The following is a 21605-nucleotide window of genomic DNA, read 5'->3' as shown; positions in this document are numbered from 1 at the left end:
ATGGGATTATTTTTGTTTTCCTGTGGGCACTACTGCTCTGCTGTTTTAGGTCACACATTTTTCTTCTCTCCTCCTCATGCCAGAACACAGACAGGCTTTTGTTAGCTTGCTTTACTGTTAGCTATCCACTTCTAGAAGCTGGACCTGTACAGTATTTGAACACAGTTAATAAAATTAATAAAACTTCTAAAAAATCACTTCATTTTTAAGACTGTCCATGTCTTAAACCATTGTAATGGAATGGTTTCATCAATGTCATCTTTCTCTTCTAAGAGTTGATGACACAAAGCCAAAAGAGGAACCTGCTTCTCGAACAGGCTTTTAGCTGTTAATGAGATCATGAACTCCTTTCGGATAAATCAAATCCTGAAAGGAAAGTAGTAAATCACATCTACCATGCAACTAGTTTAAAATCATAAGCCATTAGTTTACTTTTGTGTAGTAAAAAGTTGCACTTTTAAAATACCTAAATACTTTTTGAAAGGGGTTTAAAAGCTTGGTTAACTAAAACAATTGGAATTTTTTTTGTTCTGTTTTTCAGGAAATAAGTGATGACCTTAAATTTTCAATTGTTTGGTTTGTGTGTCTTATAGAAATGTTTAGAAATTCCAGATGAGACATAACATGAGCTAATTACTCAGTGTAGCTAAATGGTGATTCTTATTAATGAATTCCAAAATGTTGTGTTCAGTCCTTGTGTAGGAAATTCCTTTGTAGAACTCTGACAGACATCCCTCTCCAGAATGGATCTGATGAGACGTTTGCAGTCAGTGTACTGAAAGTGCAAGTCCCTGCACTTATCTTTTCTCTGCACTTAATCCCCTAACGAGCATCCCCTTCATGCATCATGCTTTGTCAAAGCAGTGGAAAACATTAGTTTATCCCAGCCTTTTTCAGATGCCCCCACTTGGAGCTTTAAGAATCCTTCTTTCAAACCTCTCCCTCAAGGTGCAATAAAGAGAAATAATACTTAAACACAGCCATCAAATTTATACCAACATACACTGCAGTTCACACAAATGCTTGGGCCTATGCATTTGATCCAGATATAGGGGCCAGAGAGTTCATGGAGACATGATCTTTGCCTGGGTCGGAAATGACACTTTCTGACTGTAGGGAGTGAAATGCCTTGGAAGATCTGTAGGTAAATTTCTTCCAAGCAACTGCTAGTTCTTGGGTTGAAACATAGTCAGTAACAGAACTGTGTACAGTAGCTCCCTGATCCAACGTACACCTTCACCGTGCATTTATAAACTGAACTTTCCTGAGCTTGTGTCTTTTTGGCAGAAGGGTACTCCATCCTGTGGTAATTGCATACCTCTTTACTTAATCTTTCCTCAGTCATAGCCCAGTCTCTTTCCACTCATTGTTTGTAAATAATATGTAAAAATAAGGGTGGTTTTAGACTCTATTGAGGCTGACTGTTTCCCATGCGGTTAAGAGTCCAGCAGATGTCCTGGTAAAGCACTTGTTAATTTTCTTTTTTTTTTTTTTTTTTCAAGAAAGAAATGGCTACTGACCTGAAGCTCTTTGTATCACTCTGGGTCTTTGAAAACCAATAGTCCATATCCCTGAACTATCCTTTTCTTAGCTCTGTGTGTATGTGTGAGGCTATTTAGTGTGTACATTACATGGTAGCTATGTTAATAATCTTCGCTTTAGAACATCTCCTACGTCCATGATCAGCCACTGGTTGATGGTTCTAGTTGTCTCAAAAGACTACAAGGAAGGGATCCAACCCATGCATAAGGTCTGTGGACGTGTCTTAGAAGAAAAATTGATAAACAAGACTAACTTCTATATCAAGAAGCTCATTAGAGAGGTGAAGTAACGTACTTGTGTGTGTGTACACATATATAACCACATAACCACTCATCTTTATCTGCTGTAGCAGTTTACAGGGAATTCTTAACTGTCCCATTGAAATGCTCTTGCTCTGAAGAAATTGGGTCAGATGTGTCCCAATATAGGTATGAGATCAGAGGCAAAAAATAGAAATTTACATCTGGGGAGTGTAAAACATGGCAGGAGACATTATGAAACAGATTCTATGGGAAGAAACCTGCACATCTGTCTCTCAGGAGATGGTTGACGTCAGTTTGCTGTGCAATATGGCTGGGGGTGGCGAGGAAGGCCTGTTCAGTATTAGTGGTTTACAAGTAGTATCTGTCTAGTCAGTTGCTTTGTGGCTTTGCTGACATAATGAATTAAGTTCTGGGCACTGCATTTCTGGAAAACCTGACAAATTGGAGGGAGTTTAGAGATGAGCAATAAAAATGATAGAGGGCTACTGAGATTAACTTTCAAGAAGAGTTCAATAGCAAAATATGTAGAGCATGTCCAAGTGATTTTGGCCTTGGCTTCAGTACCATTTTCTTAATCTCCTATAATGTATTACTGCTTGTGGCAGCAACAGGTACTGGTTTAAATATGTGGTGGTTAGAAACTCTTTACTTAGAACAGGTCTGCATGAATACAGTGGCTCTAAAAATGCCAAGGGCTGATCAGTGGGTGAATCAGTGCAGGTAAAGGTCTAAGGGAGGGCATTACCTTGCAGATATTTTGAAGGGTGCAAACACTATTGATTTTGAGTTTCTAAAATATAATTATAGGAGCCCATCCGGTGATTTAAACTTGCACATAAATAACCAAGGAAAAGGTGGCATTGAGCTTAGTTAAAAGGGGTTAATTGGGATTTAGTATGAATTGAGGGAAAACTTGAGGCTGAATATCAGAGGAAAAAACTTCAGGTAAGATGTATTGGATAAGGGAATCAGTGCCCTGTTTATTTGCACACTTAAAACTTGACAAGCCAAAACTCTAGCAAGTGTATATACTAGGGGCAATCTTACAGTGGCAGATGGAGACTCTAGAAAACCGAATATTCACATCATGAAGGTAGGTGCTGTCTGTCTGATATGCTTGTTCTGTGCAGGCCAGTGTAAGTACATACGAGGGTTCAAGAGAAGATTTTCGAGGTTTTAGAAACATGCCATGAAGCCTCTTTTAGAGGCTAATGGATTTAGATGAATACCCTGAAAAGAATACTATCTTTACTTTTTTCTGTAAACTATAAACACTTTGGGTAATGATATGGTAATAAATTGAAATGGTCTTTCCCCCTACCTCCATTTCACAGGGAGGTTTTCCTGAAGAAATAAACCATGGTCAAATGAAGTGAGTTGGTTAGTAAATGCTTTCCAGTGCTCAGTAATTCAGCAGGGGTTCTTGGGACAAATTTTTTGGTGGCTTCTGCGTGTGGCCACCAACTCTTGCTGGTGGCCGCTCTCGCACTTCTTCCTAAAATACTTAATTAGCTTTAGGAAAAACAAATAAATAGGCACATATACACATCCAAATCCATTGTAATTTTATTTATTGTTAGCTGGTAAGTCTGTTGTGAAAAGTGATATTAACAAGCGTACAAGTATCACTTTTCACAGCAGATTTACTTAGTCCTGTCAAGCCTGGGGACAAATTAAGCCCTGGATTGTGGGTGAGCGTCCTATAAATATGCGGTAGAGTGTAATGGTACATTTTATTTTCTGTTACCATCCTGCTGATTTATTTAGCTGGGGCAGAACTAGACATAAAATCTGGATGTTGCTAAACAATGAGTAAATATCTTACGACTTTTACACCACTTCCTCACTTTCATTAAAAAAAAAATTCCATGTACCTGAACCCCCATCCTCCCTCCTCCCCCCGCCCCCCCCCCAAAAAAAAACAAAAAACAACCCTGGCTGGGCCTAGCATTTTGAATTTGACCATTTATTAGTTTCAATAAAATAACTAAAAGATGCATAGCATCTACAAGAGCAATATAGCCGTCACCCCCAGCAGGGGAAGCAGTTCTTGCCAAAAGCAGCCAAAGAATCATTTAACATTTAAGTTTGTAGAGGTCTTCCCTAGAATCCCATTACTTCTATTGAAAAACTTCTAAGTTCTGTCCCTAGAAAAAAAGGAAAAAGCTTTCTGTTATCTGTTCACAATGATTTATTCTACCTTCACCTATATTGCTTTTAGTTTAAATGGGAGAATTTTAAGAATGGAAAACCTGCATCCTTGTGTCACCTGTGCCATTGACTACTAAACTTCTCTGTGGATGGCATCCCACTGGGAAACCTCCCCGTTTTCCCACATTGGTTAGTAGAGGGCTTGTGAGTCTCCTGTAGCCATGTCTGCAGTACTTAAATAGGTGTCCTTTATAATCAGCATTTATGAGACAACTTTGCCATGATAAAGCTGGTTCATTTGGGGTTTTCTCTTTATAACTACAGAATTGGTACTTGCATGATTTTAAAAGGAGAAAAACCCTTCATATTACACACTCAAGGTGGAATAGTGGATCTCTTGCAAATGCACATTAGTGCATATAAGTTATGCGTCTATTGATCACAGATGGAAGTTACATAATGGAAATGTCGCAGTGCAATTTGAAATTCCATGGGCACTAAGTCTCTAGTGGCTTCCTGTGCAGTCCGTATTTAAGATGATGAAGCACTTCCTTAGGTGCGTGGTCCTACTGAAAGCAGTGAGACTCCTTGTCACTTGGCATGAGTAAGTGCTTACCAAAACACAGGGGGTGCTGTTGGTCCCTATATGATTAGGTTTTTAAATGGCAAAATGAATCTCCTGGATGTTTGCCACTTATATCTGATGTTCCGTTTTATTTATGTGAACAGCTATTATAAGCTTAAATGTGCACCTACAATTGAAAATAAAAAAAAATCCCAAATGAATAGGCTTTTCCTAAGTCTTTTTAAATATGCAAGTCACCTAGAGTGCATGAAAAGTCCCATACCGACAGGCAGTAAACTGAATAAGTATGACATTGGCACAATGAATAGGTCTCCTGTAGACTGCTTCTCCCAGCTGCCTGAACCCTCATGCAGAGGGACCACTTCAGCAGGAGAGTATCTTTGTCTTTGCCTCTCCAATAAGGATGCAGATTTGTGACACTATTTTTTTTTTAATTTTGAAGATTAAACACTCAAAATGCAAAGGGAGCAAATCAGTAGTTGGTTGGCTTAAGAAGCACCTAGTTCTGGCTATCTGCTTTTCTCCATCCCTAAAAGGGAATGTCAGTTGGGTATCAGCAGCTGCAGAGGGAAAGACGCATCCTACTGTGCAAAAGTGGCACCAGTCTGAGTAAACCCAGTCCGCTGTCTGATCCTGCTATGCGTTAGTCAGCAATATACACGATAGGTCGCACACAGGGCTGTGCTGCTCTTTCTCCGCATGTGAATGGTGCGCTTTGGGCGAGATAGGACTTCCTGATTTTGGTAACCTGTATAGGTTTATCACAGAATTGTGGACTGTTGTCCACAATTGGATGGAGTCTCTCAAGGGAGAGGGAGTCTAAATGCTAAATATTCTTCCTTGAAAATGGCTACTGTATGAACTTTGTGTGGTGATTCTTTTTAGTTATCAGTTGGGTTTTGGACTGAATTGGTTGTTATGGACAGCAGTCGTCTTGATATTAGGTCAGTTTTTGTCTGTTTCACCTATTTGTTGTTAGGATCAGCTGCAGTTCTTCATAGCAAAGCTACCTTGAGGGTAACACTATGTCTGTATGAATTGGACAAGCATAGTTAATGTGAAGGACTTTGGTGTGATGCATATTGAACTTGAATGTATTACCTTTTATTTCGTAATGTGATTATTGCACACGTTCACACTGGCAAGCTACTGACTTATACATGCACAAACTGGAAAGAGTGATTCATTTTTACATAGTAATAATCAACGGATCTGTTTTCTGCATGGCTTGTCTATAAGATCTCAAGTTTGTGGGGGTGGCAATTAATCTGTAAGCTGAAAAATTTTATATGGAAGGTAAGAACCTCCCAATACTATTTTCAGTCACTTTTTTCTGAGTAGAATTGCATTAGTAGAAATCCACAGCTTCTCACCGTCCTTTCTAATCTTTCCCCACCATAGCTTTTGAAGTTCATTTAGTGACCAGTCCTCTGTATCATAACCTACTCTATTACCTGTTCACATGCCTCTCCCAATAGTCTAAGCCACTCCGTGGTTAGGCAGATGGAGAAATGAGACTTAGTTTATGTATAATGTGTCCGCCTTACTGGTACCTCCTCCGACATTTGTCTGTTTCACCTACTTGTTTCTATAAAATCCTCTGTGGTTCAGGGATGGCCTTTCTTGCTACTTGTTTCAACAGTGTCTAGCTCAGCAACATTCCTTTCGCCTCTAGGTGCTACAGTAATACAAATAGGTAGGGCCCTACCAAATTCACGGTCATGAAAAATACATCACGGACCGTGAAATCTAGTCTTCCTCGTGAAATCTGGCTATTGTTGGAGGTGAGGGGTCATGGTATTGTCACCCTTGCTGCTTTCAGAGCTGGATGGCTGGAGAGAGGGGGCCCAGCTCTAAAGGCAGTGTCATGGTAGAAGTGAGGGTGGCATGGAATGGGGGGTCATTACTTTCGGGGGGACAGAGCTGGTCTTATGGGTGGGTGCCATGGGTGATGGCCCAGAGCACCATGGTCAATCCCCCCCTACACACAGCGCCACCCCAAAGCCTGTTAAACCCTAAGCACTGGACTCAGAGGCGGGGAGGGACAGGGCTGGGAGCACCCCAGCCGGGGGCTCCTACTGTGCACCGGGATCCAGCTGCTAGTCTTGGCTGGGCTGGGGAGGGATGGGACTATCCTTTCCCCCAACACAGGCTGTGCCCTGGGCCCAGTCAGATCCACCTCTGGGAACCTCTCCCGGTTGCAGGAAACTCTGCAATTCCTGGCTGGGAGCCCGGGTCTGAAGGGAGCACCACAGCCGGCAGTCGTGCAGAAGCCAGGGTAGCATGATACGGTACTACCATCCTGACTTCTGCACTGCGGCTGGCGGCGGTGCTGCCTTCAGGGGTGGGTGCCTGGCTAGCAGCTGCCGCTCTCCCGCCACCCAGCTCTAAAGGCAGTGCCACGGCCAGCTGCAGTGCAGAAGTAATAGCAACAATAGGCAACCAACCACCCCTCCCTCCTCCTCCCTTCCCCCCCCCCCCAGCCCACGACCCCCTTTTGGGTTGGGACCCCTGCAGTTATGGCGTGAAATTTCAGATTTTTAAAATCCTGTGATTGTGAAACTTAGCAGAATGGACTGTGAATTTGATAAGGCCCTCCAAATAGGAATATCGGTTTCATATACACACTTTCACAAACAGTGCTTGTGGTGGGAGGGAGGAAGGACCCTCTAACAGCTTTTTCGACTCATTTCAGTACAGAAGAAATTCAACTTTTCAACCCTCCTTCCACCCCCTGATTAAAATCCACATATAATATACAAGAAGTCTCACATTTAGCTTTGGTATTTGCTCAGAGGCCATAACAAAATAATGCTTTTGAAGATGTCTGTTCGCATGTATAAACAAATCACTGCATGCTATCAATAGCTGGATTTTTTTTTTTAATTTTTGTTGTTGTTGTTGAGGCTGATTAACACTTTGGTAAGAAATTAGTGTTCAGGAATACCTTTTGTATTGATACAGACAGTGCTCTTCAGCTGTTAAGCCTATGTGTTTAGGAGCCTATTGAAATGCCAAGTGTGCTGTATTCGGAGATACTCTGGCTGTCAAACAGTGGCTTTCTAAAGGTTGGTAGGATGCTAACTGGATGGACCATTGTTAAACTGTACTATGAAGGATGAGAATTTTCTTAGAAAAGTCACTAAAAATTGTGTGGGTATTCTTTGGTTGTCCCATTGAAATGATTAGGATTTTTGCTGCTCTTTGGTCAATGCTGTATACAGACACATGTACGCTAATATGATATAGATCTCTAAGGTGTTCATATTGCTATAAAGTGAAATATCAGAATATTTTAAAGAGGAATGCTATCTTCGTATTTTTGGCTAATATTCTGTCAGTGGGACTTGGGTACCTAGCACCTTTTGACAGTACCATCACCTGTGTGTCTACATGTAAATCCAGGTGCCTAATTTTAGGGATCCAAAGGTCAAAATTTTTACCTGGATGTTTAACCCTTTTTTCCCTAGCTCTAAAACGAAACAGCTACCTTACAGCTTTGTTGAAAATTAGTGTTGGTAAAGCACTTTGAAGATTAAAAATAATATGCTTATTTGTTACGTTTTTATTAAACATAAGCTAGCAAGGTTTTCTTGTTCATAGTTGCTTATCTGCATGCATATAGATAAAATTCTCATTAAAAAAGCTACAGTCCTGGCAACTAACTTTCATGGTGGTATACTGTAGGATTTGAAGCTTCAAAAAGTTGGTCTGTAATTCCTCCTATACAGCTACGTAATGAGATACAATTCAGTTGTTAGAACTGGACTGTTCAGTGTTTCAAACCTTTTTGAAAATTCAGGAAAAGCCCATCTTTCCCATGTGTAATAGTCATTGTAGATGCCAAAAAACCCCAGTTGTCACATTTATGAAGATACCCTTAGCTGATGCTCAATTATATGCAGTAGAGTAGCTTGAACATAGGTTAAAATGAGTCTTGAAGCAGTGCAATACTAGTTTAAAGACCTACCGCTCATACATTAAGTAAGTATCTGAAGAAGGTTAGCTTATGAAAAGGTTGCTTTCATAACTTTGTAAGTTATTGGTTTTTGTTCAGAATTTGGGATTTTCTAATTAATCCATTTGAAACATTTAAGCTTTTAAATGCTATAAAAGAATTTCATCACTGTTCCATAATTGAGCGTAGGAGAAAGTTGGTGATATGTCAAAATTCACAGTATTAATTTGTCTTTTAACCTTCTAGCAGCTCCTACATTTCCTCCTGCCTCTCAGTCTGATCATATTACTCCTAAGAATGTTTCAAATTCTTAATTAAACTGGGTATTGTGATTTCAGCACTAAACTTAAGACAGTCGATAGGAAGGTAGGAGAGCCAGTTACAAACATTAATGCTCTCTGGGAGAAGTGATAGGAGCAGTAAGCTATTGAATAATCAGTATGTCAGGCAGCCCTTTCTAGTATGTAGTATTTTTGTGCAGTATATTGGTGTAGGTCTTAAATACCTTAGTTCATTTATTGTAGTACTGCAGAACTAACTGTTTCTTTTCTTTTCTTTTTTTCTCGTCTCGTCTCTTTTTCTCTCTTAAATCAGGACAGAGCTTGGGTTATGGCTTTGTGAACTACATTGACCCCAAGGATGCTGAAAAGGCAATCAACACGCTGAACGGATTGAGACTTCAAACCAAAACAATAAAAGTATGTAGCGCTAATTATAGCGTGAGGAAAATTGTAGATTGAAGTCTTGCAACACTAATCACCACATTGTTCTTAGCCTAAGCTACAGGTGGAAAGGTTTCTGATATGGGCAACACAGCTAGTGGGGTTTATGCTCATAAACTACTGCCTTTAGTAACCAGGCATTAACATGAACAGAAGTTACTTAGACTGTGTGCCAGATTGTTTCCATATCAGATGTATGTCTGTTTACATTTTACCCAAGAAATGGATCCTCAAAATTGCATGTTTTTGAGGTTTCCCTCATTAGAATATATGCCATACTATATTTCTGAAAGGTTTTGTTGTTTGGAGAAATTATACCACTGCCATGTTTTTTCCTCTGTGCATTATGTATATTGCTTATGAAGACTTTTTTCAGTGGTGTGTCCCTGGGAAAACCTGTTTAAAATAAAATGTGCCGAAATGAATAAGGCCAGAGTAGTATGAAAAACCCTAGCACTGCAGTTAGACACCTGCAGCTGGCCTGTGCCACCTGACTCTGGCCTGAGCCTCAATGTTTACACTGCAGCTAAACATCCCCTTAGCCTGGGCCCCATTAGTCCAAATCAGCTGTCATGGGCCAGCCACGGGTTTTAACTACAATGTAGACATACCCTAAGAGTCCAACAACTCATAGCCAGCCTCCAGTTTTATTTTGGATTCAGTTTTTGCCCCAAGCCATAATACAATTTTACAGCCTTGTAAAGAACAGAAGTAATCTTGAGGAGCAATCTTCCCCTCCCCTGCATGTTATCCCTAAACCAGTTTATGGTGACACGTGTGTGCCTTCAGAGCTTAGGGGCAAAAATGAAGGAGAATGAAGCTAGCTGTCCTTTTATTCTTAAAGTTCAAGGGATCCTCTTGAACACTTTATTTTCATAGGTTTCAGAGTAGCAGCCGTGTTAGTCTGTATTCGCAAAAAGAAAAGGAGTACTAGTGGCACCTTAGAGACTAATCAATTTATTTGAACATAAGCTTTAGTGAAGTGAGCTGTAGCTCACGAAAGCTCATGCTCAAATAAATTGATTAGTCTCTAAGGTGCCACTAGTACTCCTTTTCTTTTTATTTTCATAGACTCCTACAAATGTAGGCTTGGAAGGACCTCAGTAGGTTTAGTCCAGTTCCCTGCACTGAGGCAGGACTAAGTATTACCTACATATATCCTTGACCAGTGTTTTTCTAACTGGTTCTTAAAAACCTCCAATCCACTGAGATTACACAGACTCCTTATGTGACTTGTTCCAGTGCTTAACTACCCTTAGAATTGGGAAGTTTTTCCTAATGTCTGACCTAAGTCTCTTGTGATGCAATATGACTCCATTTTTTCTTGTCCTCTCCTCAGTGGATAAGGAGAACAGTTTATCATCCTTCTCTTTATAATAGCCTTTTATGTACTTGAAGACTGTTATCGGGTCCTCCTTTCTCTTCTCTTCTCCATGCTAAACAAACCGAGGTTTTTTTGAGTCTTTCCTCATAGATCATATTTTCTAGGCCTTTAAGCTTCCTTCCTAACTTGCTCAGTCTCTATAAAATTATTTAAGTCAGAAGGATGCTAACATCCTAGAGTCTTCTGAGTAGTTTGGGCTTTAGAAGCCAAGGAACACAGGCTAAACAGGATAAGTTGTCAGGAAGTGTTTCATCTCTCAAGGATACTTTGTGACAGTAAAATATTGTTCATCCTTGTACTGGCTGACTATCTTCTATTCTTTGTATAGTGTCTAAAGGCAACTGTCATCCTGCTCACTATCATTCAGGTTAGAGACAATGGTGCTTTAGTTAATGACTTCAGAGCTCAGCTACCAAATGTAGTCTGTTCTGCCCTTTTGACTGAGGTCAGACTTGCTCCTTTGGACATGCAGTTTGCTTGTGAAAGGGCTTAAACGTAAAAGTGAATCTCGGACATTTAAAAAGGTGTTTGAGGCAAAGATATTGTTCCTGTGAAAAAGGCAGGGCATGTTTTCTCTAACCTGTAATATTTATTAAAATGAATAGTGATCCACAAATGTTATTGAATGTTGCTGTTCTGTATCCTGTTAAACACATCTGAGGAATGCTTAGCATGAAAGACACAGCTTTGTACCTTTGGCAGAGGTTTTGACTTTTGAAAGGATTTTTCTTGAACTGATCAAAAAGAGACAGGTAGGGGTGGGAAGGGAAGGGACGAATTTCCCAAGGAATTCGCTAATTGTTTAAAGATATTTTCCTTTTTATTTGACAATCTGGATTGTGTCCCTGAAGTAAAGGAACTTCTTTGTGGTCTGACAATTTTGTGGACTCTTTTTAAATGTGCTTTTTTTGTGTTTGTGGCACACCTCTTGTCCCAGTAAAACAGTTCTGCATAAAATGCTGTTGTCTTATTACTGCCTCGCTGGGTTGCGAGTCAGAAAGGTGACACATGGGGTGACTCAAGCCAGACATCCAAAATCAAAATGATCCCCCAAGGTTGTTGACAGTAAGTTACTTCAGTAAGTATGTATATTAGGGCTGTCAATCACAGTTAACACCTGTTACTGAAAACAAAATTAACGCTTTAATTTTAACACATTAATGTCATGAAGCCCCACCCCTGAGCTCCAGGCCCCCAGCCTATATTTGAAAATATAGGAAATATCCAAAAAATCTTTAAATAAATGGTATTCTATTATTTAACAGTGTGATTAAAATTGCCATTAATTTTTGTAATCGCTTGACAGCCCTAATATATATGGAATCCTCGTTCACCTTGCAGATAGTCATTGGGCAAACAAGTGAAGAGCAATGGAAAAGGAGATGTTACCAGGAGGGAAAGAGCGAAAACACAGTAAATGGAACACTGGTGTCTCATTCCCCACCGTCATGCACACAATACAGCCTATCTGTTAGTTAAACAAATGGTAGCATTGAGTTAAAAACTGTAAAAGTAGCCAACAACTGGATACTGAAGTTGAGAAACAAAAACATTTAGGCTTTATCATTAAGCTTGATCTTCCTTGAAATTTGTAAGGAGCATGTCTAGGCGTTCCTATAAACACATTCCAACTCAATAGGCCAAAATGTAGAGACCTTCTGTTGCACTTGTATGGATTTTTCCTTTTCTCCTTAGTTGTGCAAACTGAGTGCTGCTCATATCTTCCACATTAAAGGCTGAATTCTGTTGTTCTTGACTTCAGTGGGAGGTTCATATAATGGGGAGGAGGGGCAGCATTTGGCCCCAAGAAAGGAGTTTTGTACGTTTCCCTTCATAAGGATCTGTTGAAAGTCCTGCATCCCAGCTTGGCTGAGATGCTGATTTGCAAGGTTTTAGCTGTCCTTGGAGACAGCAAAGTTCTGTGATAGACCTATGTTTGGGCTTAGAGGGGAAGCATCTTTTCTTCCCTGACCTGCTCTTTGGAGTTCAGAGAGAGGTTTTAGTGACTTGCTACAGGGTTTCCTGTATGAGTCGTCATGGAAACTGATTTTTTTCCATATCGCTTCTAAAACTAAGGATATTTAATGTTTGGGGATTGATCAGGAGTTGCCTGCATTGGACACTTGCTTAACTCTCTCTTTGAAAATGGCAGAGCTTCTTCATGGTGGTAGGTATCCCATAATATTTTTGTCAGGGACCTGATGTTGTATGAGGCTCACAGCTGAGAACAGACAACCTAAGATAAGCTGCTTATGTCTTGATTTCTGAGTCACTAGATCAGTCCTGAACTAGTGACTCAGGCAAGCCCAGGCTCCATATCTACTGTAAATACGGATATGGGCTTAATCTTAAAGGCTTGTGTTGATACAGAATTCACATGTGGGTGAGGTTTGTCATCGTAAACCAGTTCTCTCTAAGCAGTGGCCAGCTAGGACCATAGCAGTCCTTTAAAGTTATACCAGAGTTATTTGTGACAGATCAGGACTTCATTCCATTCCTGTAAGTATGTGGTACTCTTAATACGAACACTTTTGAGCTGGCTAAAATTAGCAAGCCCAGACAAATTGGTCCTTAGAGCTATTGCTGGTTTCCCACATCAGCTAGAAAATAGCTCTTAGTTTTTACACACCACCTTCAAAGGGAAAGAATGGGGCCATCCCTCATTGTTTGACTCCCATAAATAAGGCTGCGATTAGAGCTGGGCACAGTATTGTGACACGAAGGGCCTGTTTGAATTTGCAAAACAGATGGGAAATGGCGGCTTTTTTGCTGAATATTTAATACTTGCAAAAGCTTTTTTTAATTTTTTTTTGTTTGCTTTTTTGTTGGCCTGAAATTGTCTACCTTGCAGTAGGTAAAACTGAAAAGCAGGTTTGGTGAAATGATAAAAACTTGTCAACTTTCACCACAAAGTGAAAGTAGTCCATTTCAGAGAGGAGTGTACCTACCACATGGCACTATGGATTGAGTACGGGATTGGGTATCCGTAACTTGTGGTTTCCATTCCCACCTCTAGCACTAGCCACCGTTAATACTGTAATCTTTAGGAGAGTCTACCACCACTGTTTTCGTGAAACAGAAGATGTGCTTGAAAATTTGCTCATACTGCAACATGTGCAAAATCAGGCTGCCACTTTTACAAATGCAATTAAGTTGCCAACATTTAAAAAAATTGTAGGAATGATTTTATTAAAATACTTGCAAAATATTTTGCATCTGTTTTTTTCATTCATCTAATGTTTTCAGACCCAGTCCGGTAATCACAGCAGCTTATAAACTTGTGTTATGCTGCCCTGATTGTTTTAATTATTCATTTGACCTTTGGCAATAGGAAAAATCTACGTTTGTACTGTAGTAACATTTAGAGGCCCCAATCCAGGATCAGAGACCCACTCTGCTAGTGATCTTTTGTGATCTTGTGAGTCATTTTTCTTTTTTGGAAGACACTGCTGTTGGAACCCTTCCAGTGCTGAGTGAGTTATTGAATTGGAATAGAAAATGAGCTATCTAAAAATCTTTAACTTTTATGATTGAGCTGATCAGTATAGTCCCTCCTCTCTTTCTCACCCCTTCACCTGGTCCCACTTGCTTATATGTATTCACTCTTTGGTTGGGAAAGATTACTCCTTCCAGGGATGTAAGCTGATGAGTTTTGAAAAGATGCCAGTAGAATATATTAATGGAACAAAAACTGATGGACTGGTCCAGGTGCGAAATAAAGATCTGGAAAGCCAGTTATGTCTTGGATTGGTTTGGTCTGCAGGAACAGAATTTCCATTTCAGAAAAAAATCAAGTAACATTGGAATAAGAACAGGCATCTCCAGTGGCTTCTTCTACTAAGGGTTTGTTAGATCCAAGGTAGAAGCTGAAGAACAGTTAATCTTCATGTTTACCGAGAAGAGCATACCAAGTTGCAAGACTCCTGAGGTAAACTATATCTAGGTTGAAAAAGTCTGAGGAGAGGCCCTGTCTATGAAGCAGGGGCAGACAACGTAATTCTTTCACCCTAGTGAATTGTGTCAGAGCTGTGTTTCCGGCCTAGAGCAGGCAGCTTTCCACCCTGATGCCAAAAATGAAACTGGCTGTACTTTAAGGTGTCATGGATTGGAAAGGGGAAAGAGCACTTCTGCCCATGTAACTGCTAATCTGATTTAACCTGGTCATGGCTTGGAGGTGGTGAACCCCTTGGATGTGGGGATGGGCAAAGTTGACCCCGGATGATGCCCTTGCCGGGGGAGAGGGGGGAGAGACTCTGTCCCACAGAAATACCACTGGGACCAGTAGTTTGTTTTTTTCCATCAGGCCAATTCAGGTTGAATTGGGGCTAAATGCAAGATACCATCAAAAGGTTAACCATTTGGGGTGAGATGGATTGAATGTCAGAGTTCACTTAAATGCAAGACTAGTCATGGGATTTTCTGAGATCACCATTGTCATTGAGACATGTATTTTCTTAATCCTAGATGAGTAGCAAGTAGAACCATTTGAAGCGCTTCTTTATGTACAGCATTTGTTAGCAAATACAGCTTCCAGACCTCTGCCCTTCCAGACCTTTGCAAGTTTAACAATTGATTTCTACCTGGGCAAAGGCTGGTTAAACATTTCTTCTCACATGATTCTTAAAAGAAACGTTTTTTGATTGACTATTAAAGTGTTTACAAGAGTAATTATTACCTGTCAGGGGAATATAGATTTAAGAAATATTTAATCAAAAGTATTAAATCTGTAGGTTTTCTTCCCACTCTTCCATAGCTCTTGCATATATTTAAAAAAAAAAAAAAACCCTCAGGCTTAAAATGGAGTGTCATTCATGCAGAAGTTGGAAGAAAGTTAACTTTCCAAATTTTTTGGCCACGCTTGTGTTGTGAAGATTTCCTTTGGTATTATCCCTTACTAACTGTCCAATGGAAGATCATGTAATGCAACATTGAAACTGTAAAATGGGCCAACCATTGTAGAATACTTCCTCATCAGAGTGCCAAGGAATAGCAACATATGCTATAGTAAAGGGAGACTTGAGATGAGGAACATACTACGGGTATGCACACCTTTTGAAATAGTTTGCTATGTAACAGAATGGTGTGCACCACATTTCATTCAGTATCAATACTGGTTAGTTGTGAACCATTATCCTGTTTTGCAACAGTAATCATCTTAAAGTAACTGTGGTACCATAATTTATTGCTTGCCCAAGAACGTCCCCTGCTTATGACAATGTTTTAAACACAGTTGATATGCATTTTATATAATACAATGAAGAATGTGACTAGTATACAGACCCACTAACTTGTCTTTGGCAGATTTCTTCTAGTGCTGAATGTATGTAGCAATGAGGGGTATTTTCCAGTTGCATTGCTCTTCGCGGGTCTGACCTGTTCATCTTTGTGGAAGTATATTAACAGGAAGGAATCTTTGGTAGATAAGCTTTTAATAGTGATCTTTTCCATTAACCACCATCTCAAGAGAACTGGGAGATATGTATTTATTGTGTGTAAACTCCTTTAGGACACTGGAGGCAAATGAACTGTGAAGGTGAGGAAGAGACACACTCCTCACTTCTGTATTTTGTTCTTCCAGTATTAAAGAACATTGGTCTAGCAAGTGCAAAAGGGGATCCTATTTGGAGCTTTAATTAAAGCAGGTACATTTTATTGATGCTATCAATCAGCAGAGATTGAGGGAAAGGGCCTGGTGTCAGACCATTTAGTGGTCTTGACAGGGTAATTAAATACCTCAGGACTGTAGTCTCAAGATAAAGTGAAGTGCTTCTGCAGATCTGAAGCAGTAGAACAATTTATCTTGGAACAAAGGTAAAGGTGTTTTTCCTTTAAATTTCTGCAGGAGTTATATAAATGGTAATTATAGAGTCTTTTTGCTATGCTATAGTTAAAGCTTTGACAGCATTTCCATTTTAAACCCCTCCTCTTTTTTCCATCCCCAGGTAAAATTTGCTCTAAGCTGACACTTAACACACAAGGTCTTCAGGAGTGACATTTTTATTTAACCATCTTAAATTGGGCACTTTTCATATTGTATTATAGTATTTTGAAGGGAAGGCTTGGCTTTGAATGCATATCTTGTCGCTTTCTGTAAACTGTTGCTTTTTTCTAAAGCAATGTGATTATTCCACAATGTCTAATCACTTGGAGCAAAATAAAACAGCTTGTCAGACTGAATTTTAAAAATTTGCAACAACTCTTCTTAGGAAGTTCCACAGCTCGTACTATAAAGGTCCTGGTATATGCAATATACACAATTTAACAACCTTTGTTTCTCAGTCTGTATCCTCCCAGGTAGAATTCCCTTTGGAGGCAGTCAGTGCAGCTGCTTAACAGCTTATGGGGATTACTGAGGGGTACGTTTCTCCTTGTCTAAGAAGCTCTCTCCACCTCAGCAGAACTGTTAGTCCTTTCTGACCAGGAGACCAAGATGATAGAATGAGTAACCAGTCCATCATGATGAAGTGGACTAGTACTATTAATTTAAAAAAACCTTTGTACATGCTGGATGTGGTACAGCAATCTTATACTAACTTAAAGCAAAAACCTCACGACTATAGTGTCGATAACACCAACCCTCTTCCTTTCTCCTATCCCCTAAAAACAAATCTTTAAGTTGGATATGGGTTTCTGCAAAGCCAAAAAGCAAGGATAAGAGGACTTGGCTAGATGAGCTTAAACTCCATTATTTGTGTTTTCTGTGTAAGAGATGGTGCTTCAACTTTTTTATCATAGTAAAATATGGATGCGTTTCTTGAAATGTAAAGCCCTTGAAAGAGTGAAGTTGATTGACCTTTAATGGACTCCTGGCTGCCCAAGTTTTTGGTTGTTAGTTAAATATTGAGTTTGGGTATCGCTTATCAACCCAATAAGGGTTTTTATTGCATGCTTTTCATAGGTTGTAAAAATGTTCCTGAGGAAAGTTAAATGTATTTGGCATTGAACATGCTGTTTTGCCTTGTGCATGACTCTGAAGTAGTGTATTGAATGAGATAAATAGGCAAGACCTCAGAGCTATGAACTGACCAGTCAACCACACACCTAATTTGGAACTGCAATCAGGCAACAGCAGAGACCAAAAAAAAAGCAGAGTTACAGTATTGTGCTAAACTTAAACTACCAAAAAGAAAATAAAGGGGAAGTTTTTTAAAAAAGTTTTGACAAGGTAAGGAAACTGTGTCCTTTTTATTTAAATTAAGATGATTAAAAGCAGCATTACTGTGCAGAAGAAATAAAGTTTGAGCTGTATTAAGTCAATATTCAGTTGTAAACTTCTGAAAGAACAGCCATAATGTTTTGTTCAGAGTTACAAATGTTTGCGTTACTAACGACCTCCATTTTCATGGTATTCGTAACTCTGAGGTTCTACTGTGTAAAAAAGAAAAAAAATTTCCATATCCAGTAAGCGAGTGGCGGCGACAACAGCAGTGTGAAGTGGGCAAGCATCTTGACATTTTCTTTTTTCTCTGCAGCTTTCAGAGCACCAAGGAAACTTGTTAAATACTTTTTTAATGTCTTGGTGCTGCTCTGAAGGCAACAGTAGCAGGGACATGGTCCATTAACTTAGGCTTGAATAAAGACTTGGAGTGGATGTGTCATTACACAGAGTAAAACTAAAACTATTCTCCCCTCCCCCCCCCCCCGCCCCGTTCCTCACGCTTCTTGTCAACTGCTGGAAATGGCCCATCTTGATTATCACTACAAAATGTTTTTTTCTCTCCTGCTGGTAATAACTCGCCTTACCTGATCACTCTCATTATAGTGTGTTTGGTAACACCCATTGTTTCATGTTCTCTGTGTATATAAATTCGTCCTACTGTATTTTCCACTGCATGCATCTGATGAAGTGGGCTGTAGCCCATGGAAGCTTATGCTCAACTTTTAGTCTCTAAGGTGCCACAAGTACTCCTTTTCTTTTTACGGATACAGACTAACACGGCTGCTACTCTGAAACAAGTACTCCTGTTCTTTTTTGTAATTTTTCAAACTCCTTGCATAGGATTCTGTGCAAAATGCTGACCATTCTACAGTACTTGCCTGTTCTAAATGTTCCTGCTTTACTTCTGTGGTGCATGATCCCAGCTTAGTGCTTTGGTCTGTCTCCTAATTTTCAAACTTAATTTCTCTCTTTACTTAAGAAACTTGGTGACCTTCTTTATTTGGCTGGAGAATGTTCTATACTGAGTGCTTCCTGAAGGGCCCCATGGATCTGGCTCCCCACCAGCAGTATCTCCAGTTTTCCTACACAGTTTGTTTACATGGCAATCAAGACTGCTGCCATCAGAATTCTTGAGTAAATTGCCCAAATTATCGCATAGCCCAGGCTGGAAACAAGAGGGTCATAGTACCAATGCCCCTCCCTCCTCAAACCCCTTGTATCAGACCATCTAAGAGAGAGTGCTGGAGTGTGAGCCTGAGTTTATTGCCAGGATTTGCTGCTCTTCCCAGAAGTCTACTTCACCACTATTGTCTATTAAACTCTAAGGAGGAAATGGATGCCTCTGGTTCCTCAGTCCCTAGAAGTGGTAAAGGGACTGCTCCCAAGATTAAACTCCCTCTCAAAGAGTATGGGTAAGAGGTGACTTGATCATGGCATAGGAGTACCTGCGTGGGGAGACGACTTAGAGGGCCCTTTATCTAGCAGCAAAATGCACAACCAGATGCAGTGGTTGGAAGCTGCTGCTAGACCAATTCAGACTGGAAATAAGATGCAAGATTTCAAGTGAGGGTAATTAACCATCTGAACAAATTACCAAGGGATTTGGTAGATTCTTAATCACTAAAGTCTTTAAATTGAGATCCTTTTTGAATGCATATTCTCTAGTTCACCCAGAGTTAGAATGCTGGCACTGATGTAGAATTTCACCCAGTAATTCGTATGCCCAGTGTTGTAAGGGAGGTTAGACTAACTGATCATAATGGTCCTTTCTGGTTTTAAAATCTATTAATCTACCTTGCCTCACAGCAGGGACAGCAACTCTCTAACAGCTCTTAGGCTAGGTGACTGAGCATAAATAAGGAAACCTATTTTTTCCGTTGTTGGAGATTCCTTCTCCAAAAAGAAAATGTAAGGCCAAACATCCTTGGACTGTATCCAGAGAAAATGCCCACTAAAGAAAAAGGTATCACAGTCCAGAAAACTCAATATCTTATGCACACTCAGGGTGGCACAGGTCATCAAATGACCATCCTGTGGTAAAAGCTCTATTCTAGAATAACAAAAAGTACAGGTACCTCCTAAAAACCCACTTCAGGATAACCTAGGGAATAATGTTGTCATGGGAAATATTTCCTAGACTAACTGTTCTTTCAATATCTCTCTCCAATCTCTGAGGTGATCTCTCAATATCTTACAGCATCTGCTTTTCTGTGCCTTCTGTTGCTAGGAATGATGGTCACTTGTATGGCAGCTGTTCCCTTTGCAGACTTTTTTTCTTCAAATGTAGAATTTCTTATGTCTGTGACATGTCCTCCTTGCTGCACATAATCCTGGGCCTCTGAGCAGCTTACCTGGTCATCCAAACAGGAAATTCTCATCGGGCCTGAGTGTTTGCTAGACCTTCTAACTGTTCAATTAAGTACTTATGCCAGTTCCTTTAGTGGAAAGGCACGGAGAGGATATCTTTTCACTTGGACAATAAGGAACCTAACTGCCTGAAACCTGAGGAAGAGCTGACAGCAACATTCTTATTCTGAAGACCTGATGGCTTTCTGGTTTTAAAAACTGGGACATGCAAAAGAATGGAGAATCTGATTAACTAGTGTGCCTGCAATGTCATTAATTCTTTCCATTTGGTGTCTGAAATGTCTGTCTTTTTTTGTTTGAAGGCTTCCAAAAAGGGTTTAAGATTCAGACCTCATTTCTCTGAGCCCTGGTCTACACTAGGACTTTAGGTTGAATTTAGCAGCGTTAAATCGATGTAAACCTGCACCCATCCACACGATGAAGCCCTTTATTTCGACTTAAAGGGCTCTTAAAATCGATTTCCTTACTCCACCCCTGACAAGTGGATTAGCGCTTAAATCGGCCTTGCTGGGTCGAATTTGGGGTACTGTGGACACAATTCGACGGTATTGGCCTCCGGGAGCTATCCCAGAGTGCTCTATTGTGACTGCTCTGGACAGCACTCTCAGCTCAGATGCACGATTGTTTGCCATTGCTCTGATGCAGGGAGGGGCGACTGACGACACGGCTTACAGGGTTGGCTTACAGGGAGTTAAAATCAACAAAGGGGGTGGCTTTACATCAAGGAGTATTTCAGGCAGGACTTCATGGAGGGTTCCAATAAGAAATGGTGCACCTAAGTTACTGTTCTTATTGGAACAAGGAGGTTAGTCTGGCCTCTGATTGATACATGGTTAGATTTATCTCGCTGCACCTTCTCTGTGAGTGACTGCAGTGTGACCTAGAGAAATGAGTCCCCTTGGCGGGGGGGTTGCAAATGAGTATAAAACAAATCTGGTCTATTTCTTGTTTTGATCCACTCCATCTATCTTTTTCATCTTTGGCTGGCAGCAGACGGTGCAGAAGGACTGCATGCCATCCACATCTCATGGCTGCCCGGCAGCAGATGATGCAATAGGACTGCTAGCAATCCATATCACCTGCCTGCTCACCATAAGACGGTTCAATAGGACTGACTGCAGGACTAAAGAGAATGACCTGATTAAGTCACTCCAAATTTAGTCCCTGTGCCCAGGTGCTCCTGATCGACCTAACACAGGTGACCAGGAGCACCTCGGACATGATGATGATGGCTACCAGTCCTATTGCACCGTCTGCTGCCACAAAGCAATGGGTTGCTGCTGCTGGGTAGCAATGCAGTACCGCGTCTGCCAGCACCCAGGAGACATATGGTGACAGTGAGCTGAGCAGGCTCCATGCTTGCCGTGGTATGGCGTCTGCACAGGTAACTCAGGAAAAAAGGCACAAAACGATCGTCTGCCCTTGCTTTCACGGAGGGAGGGAGGGAACGGGGGCCTGACGATATGTACCCAG

At 40.5% G+C, this 21605-nt stretch overlaps 1 protein-coding gene across 13 annotated transcripts in view; it reads left to right on the top strand.

The window, feature by feature from the left end:
• Positions 1 to 21605, top strand: part of ELAVL2 (ELAV like RNA binding protein 2) — a 161588-nt gene that overhangs the window by 114816 nt on the left and 25167 nt on the right. For all 13 annotated transcript variants that reach the window (XM_073345519.2, XM_073345517.2, XM_073345520.2 and 10 more), the window contains one exon: positions 9095 to 9198. In XM_073345519.2, the coding sequence (XP_073201620.1) occupies positions 9095 to 9198 (104 nt within the window). The remainder of the gene's footprint in view (positions 1 to 9094; positions 9199 to 21605) is intronic.

This window comes from Lepidochelys kempii, chromosome 5, assembly GCF_965140285.1.
Source record: "Lepidochelys kempii isolate rLepKem1 chromosome 5, rLepKem1.hap1, whole genome shotgun sequence".
NCBI classification, from domain to species: Eukaryota; Metazoa; Chordata; order Testudines; family Cheloniidae; genus Lepidochelys; species Lepidochelys kempii.
This window is presented reverse-complemented; position numbering and strand designations above follow the sequence as displayed.